The sequence below is a fragment of the Martes martes genome, assembly GCF_963455335.1.
Source record: "Martes martes genome assembly, chromosome: 1".
Lineage (NCBI taxonomy): Eukaryota > Metazoa > Chordata > Mammalia > Carnivora > Mustelidae > Martes > Martes martes.
The window spans coordinates 207,495,601-207,510,111 of NC_137888.1; the positions used below are offsets into that span (position 1 = coordinate 207,495,601).

At 50.8% G+C, this 14,511-nt stretch overlaps 1 protein-coding gene across 3 annotated transcripts in view; it reads left to right on the forward strand.

Annotated features, from left to right (window-relative positions):
• DNAJB1 (DnaJ heat shock protein family (Hsp40) member B1) overlaps positions 1-8,557 on the forward strand; it is a 30,168-nt gene extending 21,611 nt beyond the window's left edge. For 2 of the 3 annotated variants that reach the window (XM_080804079.1, XM_080804078.1), the window contains 3 exons: positions 4,154-4,283; positions 5,485-6,065; positions 6,352-8,557. In XM_080804079.1, coding sequence (XP_080660205.1) covers positions 5,574-6,065; positions 6,352-6,582 — 723 coding nt within the window. In that variant the 5' untranslated portion in view covers positions 4,154-4,283; positions 5,485-5,573 and the 3' untranslated portion in view covers positions 6,583-8,557. Of the gene's footprint in view, positions 1-1,873; positions 4,284-5,484; positions 6,066-6,351 lie in introns of those variants that run through there. The other variant, XM_080804077.1, reaches the window with a different exon arrangement.
• The last annotated feature ends 5,954 nt before the right edge of the window (positions 8,558-14,511 follow it).

Below are 14,511 nucleotides of genomic sequence, written 5' to 3' on the forward strand. Positions count from 1 at the left end.
GCCAACTGTCATAAGCCCTTTATGGCAATTTCCAAAGGGGAAATTCCAGAAAGGTCTGGTGCTGTGGCAGTACTGAAGGATGAGTGGGGGGCTCCTTGGATCTCAGATTTGGGGGAACCCATGGTCATTTGAATGTTGAAGTTCTGGTGTGTCTGTCTGTCTCACAAGCTCCTTTTGTATTTCCCATGTGCAGGTAAGGTAGGATCTTGATTTCTCTGGGAACCTGGCTTGGCTTGTTTTGGGGTATGTGATGGAGCTGGTTCGAGCTGTGTGAGAGAAGGTGAAGCCTAGACCAGACAAGCCAGGGCTGGTTAGCAACTTTCCACTGTGTCAGGAACCCCAGAGAGAGGCTTCCCAAGTTCTACCCAGTCTTGCCTTTTTTGTTTTTAGGTCCGTAGAATTTTTTTTTTATTGAGCTGTAATTTACATACAGTGAAATTTACCTTTTTTACTGTACAGCTCTGAATATATACAGTTGTGTAACTAACATAACAGTCCAGATACAGAACATTTCCATCATCCCCCCCCCCAAATTCCCCTGTCTCCCTTTGTAGCACATCCCAGCCCCCTGCAACCAGTGATCTGCTTTCTGCCCTAACACTTTTACCTTTTCCAGAATGCCTTATAAAATGGAATCACAACAGTACGACTCAGACAGTCTTTTGAGTCTGGCTCCTTTCACTAACATAATGCATTTGAGGTTCGTCTGCATTGTTTTCTGTACCAGTCACTCGGTCCTTTCTTATGGCTGAATACTATTCCATCATGTGGCTAGGCCACAGTTTGATTATCCCCCACTGAAGCACATTTAGGTTTTAATGGCTGTTGATAATTACAAATCAAGCTTTGATAAACATCCCCTCATGGGCTTTTATGTAAACACAGGTTTTTATTTCACGTGGGTATTCCAACCAGGGGTGGAATTGTTGGTTTATATGGTTGTAATGCTTTTGAAGGTCTTTTTGATGAAGAGAAGCACAGTTGAAAATAGTAGCGATCATTTATTTAAAATGAAGGCTTTATCATCATCTGAATCACATTGTACACAAGCTGAGTGCTTACCATAAATACTGAGTGTGCTAAACACTTTACATTTCAGCATTTTGCTCACTGGGTGACCTCAGGCGGCAAGTCACATGACCTCTCAGAGCCTCAGTTTTCCCACCTGCAAAATGCAAGTAACACTAGGCCAACCCCACAGGATTATTGCAAGGAGTGAATGAATTAATACATATGGAACACTTACAGCCAGACTGGCACATAGTAGGGCCGTGTCAGTGTCAGCTGTCATTATAATGTTCATTTCCTGGCCCCTCTTAATTTCATCCTCATAGCAACCCTGGGAGTTAAGATCTATTCTTATCTCCATTTTATAGAGGACACACCTAATGTTCCAAGAGATCAAGCACGTTACGCAAGATCACACAGGCTGTAAATAAGTAAATAGTGGGTCCCAGATTTCAGCTGAGGCTGACTGGCTCGAGACTCACCTGCTTTGTTCCTACATCAGTCAGGGTTCTCCCAAAGAAACAGAACCAGGATATATGTGTTTGTGAGTATGCGTGTGTGTGTGTGTGTGTGTGTGTGTGTGTGTGTATAAAAGGTGTATTTCAAGGCATTGGCTTACATGATTATGGGTGCTAGCTAGGCAAGTCTGAAATCTGTAGGGCAAAACAGCAGGCTAGAAACTCTTGGCCAGGAGCTGACACTTCTTCCTCAGGGAAACCTCGGTATTATTTGCTTTTAAAGCATTTCCACTGATTGGACAAGACCCATCCCCATTATCCAGGATCATCTACTGTACTTAAGTCAACTGATTATAGACATTAACTTAACCACATCTACAAAATACTTTCACAACAACACTTAGATTTGAGTTTAATTGGACATCTGGGTACCAAAGCCCAGCCAAACCGATGCGCAAAATTAAACCATCCCATCTTCTCTGAGTTGAGAGCTCAAGATCTGCTGAGGTTTCTGTCGAGGCCACTTTTCCAGTAATGTTTTGAAGTGTCCAGTGAATGTCCAGGACAAAAAAATCCTGAGGAGAGGTGTTGTGGTTATACTGTGTAGTTTGGGTGGGCAGACAAAAATTCTCGAACATGACCCCGGCTTACCTAGGAAGAGGGAGTTCCCAACCCTAAGTTTGCCTCCAAATACAAAGATACCCAACACCATGTGAGGACCTTTGGAGGTCTTCACATCTGTAACTCTAAATTAAATTTATACCATAAAATACTAGCATGTAACCATGAGGAAGTTCACAAGTGCTGGGTTTTCCTTCGTGATGAGAACTCTTCTGCTATTTATTTATGTAACTTATTTTTTATTTATGAAACTTTTTAAAAATTGTATTATTTTCCCCTTATGATGGTTCAGGGCCCCTGCTGTAGTATAGTTATGGATGCCCAGGCCAGACCCATCATCCTCCCAGGTTGGCCAGTGTGTGTACTAATCCAGTCCTTACTGACATGGTTACTGTTGGTGGGGTCAGTGAGTGGCCAAGGATCGCCAGCATCCCCCAACAGGAAAGCGGGGGAAAGCCATGGTCTTCTTTCTCAGAAGTCTCAGCTTACAACAAGGCAGCAGTCACCAGAAGCGTTTTGCTGTGGTGCTGCCAGGAAGGGGGTGGCTCAGCAGCCCATCATTCACCAAGATGGTTAGTCACCCCTTTGATAGTACTTCCTCTGTGCCAGGTCTGTCCTGCACACTTTACAAATGTCGACTTCATGAGGCAAATACAACTGCAATCCTCATTGTACAGATGAGAGAACTGAGGCCCCAGATGGTTCAGTAACCAGCCCAAGGTCATGCAGCCAGGAAGTGCTGAAACTGGGAATGAAACCTGCTGTCTGGCTCCAGAGCCAGCATCACACCACCCTCACCTCCCAAGCAGCTCTTCCAGGAACCTCCCACCCCAACCATCACCACTGCCTACCCCTTCTTCCCTATGGCTTCCTCAGTTGGTACCCCTTTCTGAGCCTCCTTTCCCCATCAGCCCTACCTTTGACCACAGGCACCCCAGACTCTCAGAGCCAAAGGGGATCGTAGACCCTGAGAGGTGTATGACACACCCATGCCCCCCCAAATCATAAATGTAGTGGGGAGAAAAATGAAGCAGGTGCATTAAAAACAGGCAGGAATATTTATGAAGTGTCCACTGCGACTGGATGCCAGATACTGTTCCAGTATCTGGGTTCTGGCAACTGCGGGCTGGGAGGGAGATGGATTTAGCATGAAAACCAAAGAACAAGATAATTTCAGATTTCAGTGACAGGTGTTCTTGAGAAAAAGGTAAAGTGAAAGGCATAAGGAGCCTTTTTCCCCGGAGAGAAGATCACTCCGGGGAGGTGAGCTTTTGTCCCGGGGCCTCACCTTGCTTTATAGGAACCTGTATGGTGAGGACAGGGACAGTTCTGGGGCTCCTTATCTCATTCTCCCCACAGCCAAGAGAAGAGGGCGGGTGGGTATTTTTCTTCCCTTGTTACAGAAGTCAGGGTAGGGGGGAACCTAGGGCAAGGCAAGGTTAGCCAGCTTTCTCAGAATCACCCGGAGCGAGAACCCCCATTCTCGGAGCTCTGTGAGAAGCCGGAGAGCAGTTCTACTGTCACCAGGAGAAGAGCGGAGCAGCCCTAAGGGGAGGGGCCACATCCGGCCCCGCCCCTTCCCGAGAGGTGTGCCGTAACCTATTGACCCAGGCTGGGGATGACACACGCGGCCGACGGGGGTCAGCGAAGGCAGTGAAAAAAGGTCGCGATTGGCTCCCCGTCAAGTGGGCGGGGCCCTCGTCCCTCGGTGCGCGCGCCGCGAGGAGGCGTTGCCGAGGGCGGAGCGGGAAGGGGCGTGGCCGCGCGCGGGCGGCCGTTGGCGGCTAAGCCCCGCCCCGGACGTCGCGCGTCGCCGACTGGGAGGCGGCGATTGGTCGGAGCGGCGCGGGGGGCGGGGCAGAAGGTTCTGGAGGGGGCTGGCGGGCTCTGGAAGCTTCCGCCGGACGGGTATATAGAGTCCGGGACGGGGCGGCGGCGAAGCCGGGGTACGGCGACAGCTGGGCGGCGGGCCGCAGGCGGGGGCTATGGGCAAGGACTATTACCAGACGCTGGGCCTGGCCCGCGGCGCGTCGGACGAGGAAATCAAGCGGGCTTACCGCCGCCAGGCGCTACGCTACCACCCGGACAAGAACAAGGAGCCCGGCGCCGAGGAGAAGTTCAAGGAGATCGCCGAGGCCTACGACGTGCTCAGCGACCCGCGCAAGCGTGAGATCTTTGACCGCTACGGGGAAGAAGGTGCGTGCGCGCGCGGCTAGGGGCGCGCCCCCGCCGTTTGACAGGAGGGGGAACCAAGGCCCGGCGGCCGGGCTGTAGCGTCCCCGGGGGACGCCCCGGGCCCGGTGGGCGAGAGGCCCCCGCCCTCCGGCCACGCGGGCCTCCGCCCTCGGATTGGCGGCCGCCGGATGGGAGGAGGAGTCCTGGCAGCGCTGCTCGCCCAGAAGCTTCTAGCATGTCTGCGGTTGCCCCTCCCTAGGCGCCTCCACCCACGTCCCCGAGCGGTCCCAGGGGTGCGGGTGCGACGCAGTGGGGACCGAGGCCGAGCCGGGCCCGTGGCATCGCGGCCCCGGCAGTGCGGAGCTCACCTGGGCCGAGGTGGCAGGCCTAGCGTCCAGGGGCGCAGGGTGGGGCTTGTGGCTGCGCGTCGGGCTCGACCTGGGATCGGCGAGCCTGCGGATGAGCGCACCGATTAGCGCCAACCTCACTCCGGGGCCCCTGTGAGGGCGGAGTGAGATAATCCCTGTAAAGTGCTTACCTAACCTGGTGCCAGGCACGTAGATGGCAGCCAGCGCCCGAACGCAGTCCAGGTGCAGAGGAACCCGCCTCTGCCCGGCCGCAGCGGCGCAGGCCTCTGAGGCCCAGAGAAGGAAGCTGTCTTGTCCAGTTGCCCGTGGATGACTCAGACTGGTTTCTGGGCTGGGTCTTAAGAAATGAAGTGGCTTTTTTGTAAGGATGGTGGCAATTAGTGCCAGGGTGTGAGAATTTGAAAAGCTGCGTTTATGGTTTTGCTTTCATTTCTGCTCCTCACACTTTCCTAGCTCTTGAGTATTTCTAAGAGTAAACACTTAATGAGCACTGATCCTAGAGCTGCCTTTTTCAGCTGATCTCTTAATGAATTTTTTGTAAATCTTAATATTTATTTGTAGGAAGAATAGGTTAGTCAAGAAGTAGTGGGAATTCCGTGTCCCCTAGAGAGGGCGCTTGAGCCCCTTGCCCCTGTCCTGGCACGCTGAAGCACCTGGAGGGGGGAGTCTAACTCTGGCTTAGGGTTCTTTACTCTTCCTGACAGGCTAAAAAAAAAAAATTCCTCCCACCCCCAACCCTTAATGGTTCTCAAGCTTTTTTCCTTAGTGAAAGCTTTTAGAGAGAAAGGGTGGGAGAGGCAGGGGGAGAGAAGCTCACCAACAACCATCTAATTTGTTCTGATTTTGTCTTTCAGGTCTAAAGGGTGGTGGCCCCAGTGGCGGGAGCAGTGGTGGTGCTAACGGTACCTCTTTCAGCTACACATTCCACGGAGATCCTCATGCCATGTTTGCAGAGTTCTTCGGTGGCCGAAATCCCTTTGACACCTTTTTTGGGCAGCGGAACGGGGAGGAAGGCATGGACATTGATGACCCGTTCTCTGGCTTCCCCATGGGCATGGGTGGTTTCACCAACATGAACTTTGGCCGTTCCCGTCCTGCCCAAGAGCCCACCCGAAAGAAGCAAGATCCTCCCGTCACCCACGACCTTAGGGTCTCGCTTGAAGAGATCTATAGCGGCTGTACCAAGAAGATGAAAATCTCCCATAAGCGGCTGAACCCCGATGGAAAGAGCATTCGCAACGAAGACAAGATCTTGACCATCGAAGTGAAGCGGGGGTGGAAAGAAGGGACCAAAATCACCTTCCCCAAGGAAGGCGACCAGACCTCCAACAACATTCCAGCTGACATTGTCTTTGTTTTAAAGGACAAGCCACACAATATCTTTAAGAGAGATGGCTCTGATGTCATTTACCCAGCCAAGATCAGCCTTCGGGAGGTAGGATACTAATAAGTATGGTAGTATGTATGGAGGGAGATTGTTGGATTTTGAAGTCGTTGGATATTTGCTTGACAGATATGTCTGAGCACTTTGGAGCCAGGCTTGGGGGTTACAGCAAAAACGAGACTGACTAGGGCTCTTGTTGTTCCAGAGTTTTCCATATCTGGGGGCAAGGTCTTAGCTACAGGGGCTTGGTGGTGCTTCCCCTACATTAAACGGCTTCTGGACAGGAGTTGAGCATCCTAAATACCTTCCATCTAACGTTCTGTCTTTGCTCTCTAAGGCTCTGTGTGGCTGCACAGTGAACGTACCCACTCTGGACGGCAGGACCATACCCGTTGTGTTCAAAGATGTCATCAGGCCTGGCATGCGGCGAAAAGTTCCTGGAGAAGGCCTCCCCCTCCCCAAAACACCCGAGAAACGCGGGGACCTCATTATTGAGTTTGAAGTAATCTTCCCTGAAAGGATTCCCCAGACGTCAAGAACCGTACTTGAGCAGATTCTTCCAATCTAGGCACCTGTGTTTCCCAAGGACTGACCAGGGACCTTTCTTTCCAGAGCTCAAGGATTTCCGGAACCTTCCACCAGTTGTGGACCCGTGAGAGGGCGGGAGGGCCCAGGGAGGGCTTTCGTACTGCTGAATGTTTTCCAGAGAATATATTACAATCTTTCAAAGTCGTGCACTAGACTTAAGTGGTTTTTCGAGCGATAGGGCAGCAGGTGGTGGGGACAGCAGGAAAAGGCATTCCAGTCTGTCCCACTGGTTCCTGCAGCCCTCCGGGGTGGGCCCGCACCCTCTTCCAGGCCCCGCCCACGGTCGAGAGGCAGACCCACAGCTGGACTTGATGTGTCTGTAGTCCCTTGACTTGTGACCATTAGGTGGTGCCAATCTGCCATCTTGGTTACCAGACCCTGTACACTCCTCAGTTTCTGTTGTGTGATCAGTTTGTGTTTTATTCTGTATTTGTCTCCCACGTCTTGCTCTTCCCCTGAAGAATCCTGTTTTCTCTTTTGCCATCTCAAATTGAGAACCAACTTCGATTATTTTTGCAAAACTGCCTGGCTGGCACCCACAAGCAATACCTCTTGTTCCAGCAGGACCAAGGGAGCCAGCCTCATGTGAAGGAGTTGCACAGATGCTTCTCCCTAGAGGGTCAGGGGCCCTAGACAGAGTCGGGGACCTTCTCGACCCCTGACTCTGAGGCCACGTGCACTCACTTATGGGTCACACTCTTTTTTTTTTATTTTTTTCTTTTATCTATAAGGCAATCTTTTGGCACACCTGGGGCTTACAAGTGGCCCAGGTAATTTTTCATTTAATGGACTTTGGACTCTTTCAAAAGGATCTGATCCTTTTGAATTTTGCACAGCTCTAGATATAATCCCTTTTGATAAAAGGGTCTTTGCTTCTGATTACAGGAGCACTGTGGAACGTCTGTAAATATGTTTTTATAATTCTGTGTAATGTTGGTGTGCCCTCAGAGGAAACCAGTCCACGGCAGCTGCTGCTCTCTGTACAGGGCCACGATGGAATTCAAAAGGAACCTTGGGAGTTGGGGAGGGGGGCTGGGTTGGAACAAGTGTCTGTTCCTTGCAGGCCAGTCTGGTGCTCAGACCTTTAGACTCATTGTAAGTTGCCACTGCCAACATGAGACCAAAGCGTGTGACTTGTCAATGTGCAGCACGACAGCATTAAAGACTGATGCTAAACCTCAGGGGAGCAGTCCTGCGACTCTGTTTGAGGGTTTTGCTGATGGGCTGGGGCGGCGGCTGGGTGTCCCTCCAGATGCAGTCAGGGTGGAAGGGAAGGGCCCGGGAAGGCTGGGGGTGGGCACAGGCAGGAGAACTCTGCAAGGGAGAGATAAGTCTCCCTTCCTGGGCTGCATGCGGAGTAGAGAACCTCAGCCCACCTGGACCCGACCCAGGCACCCAAAGAGCCCTGTGGATTTCAGAGCTGGTTTTAGGAAGGGTGGGCTGGAGTTAAGGAATTCCCTTTCCCATCCTGCAGGGCCCAGTTGCTGGAGCCCAGGGGAGGTGCATGGTCTGCGCTTATGATCCCCCTCTACTCCTTTCTTGCTAGAACAGGCTGGGTGTCAGGCAGGCTCTGGCCAAACCAGACTGGAATTCCAGCCCAGGGCTGACCCCACCCTGGAGAAGACCCATTTCCTGCCCTGGCTCCCTTGGCAGGCCACTGAGACTGCTTTTCCTTTGTTACTTTTTTTAAGGAACTGGTTTTATTACAAGGTAAGTAATTACATAGGCTTAAAACAACGTATTGCTACTTTGCTACAAAATGTCTTGAAGTAAAAACTTAAATGCCAGTGTGTTTAAAATCAACCCAGGGGTGGCTTTCCCTTCCCACTGAAACGGTTTAGCCACTGAAAATGGTGTAGGAGCTGTGTTGTCAAAGAGAAGTTTCTGTAAGTGATGGGAGTGTTTTCTGTCATCTTTAAATGGAAGTGCTTTAAGATTCAGTAAACTAAATTCAGCTTCTCAGTTGTTCAGTCACATTCCAAGTGCTCAACAGCAGTCACACACAGTTAGTAGCAGCTGTTGGATAGCACAAATCCAGAGGGCTTTTCCCCAGATGTAGGATGTAGGTCTCTCCCTAGAAGAGCATATGCAGTGAGCCCAGAAGATGCCATCCTAGTTGGGAGGTGACCCCGCGTATCAGAGCTAAAAGAGGTATGCTGACCTGCCTCAAGCACCAAGATGACATTTACTACAGAATTGGCCCTGGCCTCAGTTGGGGTCAATTGGTCAGTGCCACCCCTGTGCCCCAGTCTACTTACGTAAGAGGTCCCTGTGACCTTCATATCAAAGTCACCAACTCAGAAGTGGACAAAGCCTCTAAGCACACAGTTCTGGGAAGTAGAAATTACCTACTTAGAGTGGTGTGTGGGGCAGTGGGTTTCTTTAGGCAAATGTTCATAGTGGAAAGGACAAAGAGGACTTGGGTGGGCAGAAAGCCGGCCCCTCAGACACGTGTTATTTTGCCATACCGGACCAAGTATGTGCCCAGCAGTGTTTGGGGTACGTGCCGGCAGACTGCTTTGCGTCCTTGGTTTCAATTTAACGGATTGGCTTTACTTTCCCACATGGACTCTCAGCACATTTCAGAGCCCCTCCCATGTTGGTAAGTGTGGAGCTGCCTCTCTAACCCACCTCACCTGAATCCACCACACGAGCAGGGGGCACGTTTTAACATGATTTAAACAGTACAAAACTTGAAATGTACATTTGGCCTATGAAGAGCAGTTGAATCCCCTCCCTCCTCTGGGCCTGCAGTTCCCTTTTCTGCCATAGCACTATGGACAAGGCATGGCATCAGAGATGCCTTTAGAAACAGAAGAAAACAGACTTTGGTGCAGGAGTCTGTATATATAAGCATAAGCATAATTTCTAAAGTTCTAGGGTTTGGAGCTGTGTAATCACAGTACTAAACTCTGAAGGGGACAGAATGAAAATCCTCTCCCCCACCCTGCAATTCAAGTCTGCCCCCAACAAATGTCCCATCTCTCAGGTACCTTTCCTGAGATGCTGCACAGATCAGCTTTTCTATTTTTACACAAATGAGATGAACTGTACACTGCAATTTTTCCCCTCACATACGGGGGAAATAAAGAGCTTCCTCATTCCTGTTATTGTTCACCTTATTCTGCCAGGACTACTTACCTGGGAGTGAAGATCCAGATCGGTGTTTAGTGGCCCCTACCTCTCCCTTAGTCATTGTTCTTGCTTCCAGATTTGAATCCCATGGCAATCGCTTTCTAGCTGTGTGACCTTGGGCAAGTGACTTAGCCTCTCTCTGCCTCAGATTCTTCGGCTATAAAACAGGTATAATAATAGTACCTCTTCCAGGGTTGTAAGGTTTCCAGAGATGGAGATACACACACAAACACACACACCAGGGCCCGGCACAGAATAAGCGCTGTGTGCCAGTCACCATGTGAAGACTTCTTTGTCTATAGCTGGCAGCTGTAAAGGCTGAGGCGAGTCCAAGGCCTTTGGGGGTGCTCTCAGCTGAGCTCCAGGAACACAATTGCCAGATGATCTCCTGAGACACTCACTCCAATCCTGGCCCAGACCCAACCTGAGGAAGCTTTACCTGAAGCAGGCTCACTTCCATGCTGTTGTGACAACCAGTTGACTGGAAAGACACAGCAGAGCACCGGGCTCCAGACCTGAGCAGCTCCCAGTTTGAATCCCGACTCTGTCACGTTGCTGACATGTGTCCTTGGGCAGGTGACTTCACCACTCTGGGTCTCAGTGGCCGCCTTTAAAAAACGAGACAAATGAGGTGCAGATTTCATGGTGGTCTAAGTGAAGAGTGGGCAAGGTAATGCATCCGGGAAGCAAGGAACAAGACGTCATGATCTCGGCTTCTGTGCACCCTCAGGGGGTGCTGAGTTCAAATTCGCTCACTGCATTCTCCCAAGCAAATGACAAAACTTCTCAGGGCCTCAGGTCCTTCCCGTGTAAAACAGGACAATCACCACAACTTAGCCTTCTCACTTCCCCCAAGTTAGAGCTAACCCCTGAGAAGGCCTCTGTGCTACAGGCCTGGCCCAGAACAAGTGTGCAATCAACATGAGCAAATATTTCTATTTCTAAAGCACTTAGCAAAAATCCTGTCTCAAGTCATCTTTTCAATTTTTTTAAAAAGATTTTATTTACTTGGGGCACCTGGAGTGGTCATGATCAGGTCATGATCCCGGGTCCAGGAGTTGAGCCTCCCATCAGGCTCCCTGCTTGGTGGGAAGCCTGCTTCTCCCTCTCCCACTACCCCTGCTTGTGTTCCCTCTCTTGCTGTCTCTTTCTTTCTTTCAAATAAATAAAAATCTTTTTATTTTATTTTATTTATTTGAGAGGGAGAGAGCACAAGCAGGGTAGTGGCAGGCAGAGGGACAGGGAGAAGCAGACTCCCCACTGATCAGGGAACCCAATATGGGGCTCAATCCCAGGACCCGGGATCATGACCTGAGTGGAAGGCAGACACTTAACCAACTGAGCCACCCAGGCAACCTCAGTTTTTTTTTTTTTTTTTTTTTTTAACTAAGCTCTATGCCCAACATGGGGCTTGAACTCCCAATCCAGACATCGAGGGTCACACACTCTCCTGACTGAACCGGTCAGGCACCCCATGTCCCAGGTCTTCTTTAATATTATTCTTAGTAGCTAATTATTGAAGTACACAACATAGCACCTGACACATAATAAGTATTTTTCCACTGAGTCAACATTGCTTAACTCCCTACTATGTGCCCTGCCCTATGCTTGATGCTGGGGACACAGTGAACAAAAGTGCCAAAAATTCCTGCTCTTCTAGAGCTAAGGATTGACTCAAGGGAGAAAGAAAATAAAGATAAATAAATAAAACATCTAATGTACTAGAGAGTGGGGAGAGTGATGCAGAAATATAAAAAATTGGGGGGTAGAGAGTTTGGGGTACTTTTTAAATAGCATGGTCAGGGAACGCCTCCCCAAGAAGATGACATATGAGTGAAGATTTGGAGGAGGTAACTTCTTCAGGTGGATACTGAGGGAAGGGTGTTCCAGGCAGAGGGAGCAGCCTGTGCAAAGGCCCTGAGGTAAGAGTGTGCCTGAGTTGTTTGAGGACCAGACAGCAGCCAGCGAGGCTGGAGCAGAGTGAGCAAGGCGTGAGTGGGAGGAAGTGAGGGCAGCGGGAGGCAAAGCAGACGGTGCAGGATTTGGTGGACTCCTGGGAAAACTTCAGCTTTTCCTCGGAATGAGGCAGGAGCTTGCAAGCACTCGGGTTTTGGTTTTTTCTTCATTTTCCTTTGCTGGGATGGGAGGTGGGGAGTGTCATTTGATTGTATAACTTGAAGTCCCTGATATATGTTATCAGTCTCTTGAAATTTCAATGCACCAAACTTTCATCTGAAAACAGCACAACACACACAAGTGTCTATATTTTCTATTAAAATCTAGTCCCTAGGGTTGCCTGAGTGTCTCAGTTGGTTGGGTATCTGCCTTCGGCTCAGGTCATAATCCCAGGCCCCCGGGATCAAGCCCCCACATAAGGCTCCCTGCTCAGCAGGGAGCCTGCTTCTCCCTCTGCTGCTCCCCCTGCTTGTGCTCTCGCTCTGTATGTCAAATAAATAAAACAAATCTTTAAAAATAAATAAATAAATAAATAAATAAATAAATAAATAAATAAATAAATAAAATCTAGTCTTTAAAGTACATGTACTCATGTTCCCTCCCACAGATCTGAGAATGCTTTCCTGGTCTGCTGATTCCACGCCTACCTGGGGCATCTGAATTCTGAGTTCTCAAAATGTGATGATTCAGCCAGACATCTCCCCTCTTCGTCACGAAGGGAGGAGACAAACCTCGGGAATGATCCACAAGGTCTCCCTCCAGAACAACCCTAGCTTCCTCAAGGTCACCAACCATGCCCTAATAATCTTTCATCACCAGCGCTGAGAGCAGTGCTTGGCCCAGAACTGCGCTCTGAGTGTTTGGTGAATAAGTAATCGAGTGGCCAACTGATTAGGACAAGAGGACCTGCAACGTCTATCCTATGACCACTCATGTCAGACCATGTGCAGAGGAAGAACAACCCAGCCCCAGGGGGCTGCTGGTGGTTTCCCCTGGGAAGGATCCCCATGGCCCACTTCCTCCAGTTCCCACCTGGTAGAAGTGGAAGTTCTCTGGCTCCAAGAAAGCCCCTCTTTCCTGGGGACCTGTCCTACTTCATGATTAACGGGTTAGTCATTAAGCACAGTTCCTGAGCATCAGGTCAATGCTAGGCCCCGGGAGACCCTGGGACAAGGCGATGTGGGCAGTCCTCCAGAAGCTCATCGTCTTCTCCGAAACACAGATATAACTAAAACAGAGATTTTAGGGGACGCCTGGGTGGCTCAGTTGGTTAAGCAGCTGCCTTCGGCTCAGGTCATGATCCCAGCGTCCTGGGATCGAGTCCCGCATCGGGCTCCTTGCTCAGCAGGGAGCCTGCTTCTCCCTCTGCCTCTGCCTGCCACTCTGCCTGCCTGTGCTCGTTCGCTCTCTCTCCCTCTCTCTCTCTCTGACAAATAAATAAATAAAATCTTTAAAAAAAAAAAAAAATAAAACAGAGATTTTAGGTTCTTGTGGCTTCCATAACAAGGTGCCACAAACAACGTGGCTTGAGCAGCAGGGAGTCACCCTTTCACACTTCAAAAGGCAGAAAGTCTGGAACCAAAGTATGAGCAGGGTTGGTCCCTTCTGGAGGCTCCGAGAAAGGATCTGTCCCATGCGTCTCTGCTGGATCCTGGGTGTTCCATGCTCCCCACCCACCCCACAACCTCACACGGCCCTCCCCCTGTACCCCTCTGTGTCTTCTCTTCTGTCTCTTCTAAGGACACTTGTTGGATGCAGGCCCACCCTAATCCAGGCTGATCTCATCTCAAAATCCTTAACTTAATGACCTCTGCAAAGACCCTTACTCCAAATTAGGTCACATTGACAGCATCAGGGACACAGACATATCTTTGTTGGGGGGGGCACCATTCAGCCCGTTACACTGGGCAAGGCACTTCCCATGACCAGAGGGCTTGGAAGGAAGAGGTCTGGCATGCCCTGAGGAAACAGGCCAGGGGACCGGCATATGTCAGGATGGGCCGTGGGAGCCAAAGCCCCACGGATGAGGCTGTTAGGCACCTGACGGGTGAAGACTGACAAAGGCTGGGCTGAGGGGCATGAGACCCTGTAGCCTGGGGTGGCTGGAACAGACAGTAGGAGAAAGTCGGGTGGGGCCTGGCTGGGGTGACGCAGGCCAGGTGCCAGGGCCCTGCGGAGGCAGGCCTACATGCCTGAGGCAGAAGGAAAGCCTGTTGGAAGAGTTTGAGTCAGGAAAGACATGGCCTGATTTGCCTTTTCGGGAAGTTGGAGCTGAGGCCTGGGTAGTTTGTCTCAGTGGGGGGCCACCTTTCTTTGGGAAGGAATTGGTGGACAGCAACATAGCTTAAGCCTGTCTCCAGATGGAATACTACAGCAAAGGGTGTTTTGAGGGCAGATGGCCTCTTGTCGGGGAGAGGCCGGGGTGCGGGGTCTTCAACAACGGAGGGGCGGGACCTGACTCGGCTGCTCAGAGGCGCCCTCTGGCCGCTGTTAGGGTTGCAGACCTGGGAGTGGAAAGCGGACGGAGCTAGGAGGGGTGCAAGAAGTCAACTGCTGGGGATGATGGGGCTGGACCCGGGTGGGGGCCAAGGCGGCGGTGGGAAATTACCAGTGGTGCATTTTAAAAAGAGGTCTTCCCATTGGCCCTCCAGAAAACAGCACTGCGGGGCGCCTGGGTGGCTCAGTGGGTTAAAGCCTCTGCCTTCCACTCGTGTCATGATCCCAAGGTCTTGGGATCAAGCCCCACGTCGGGCTCTCTGCTCAGCAGGGAGCCTTCTTCCTTTCCTCTCTCTCTGCCTGCCTCTCTGCCTACTTGTGA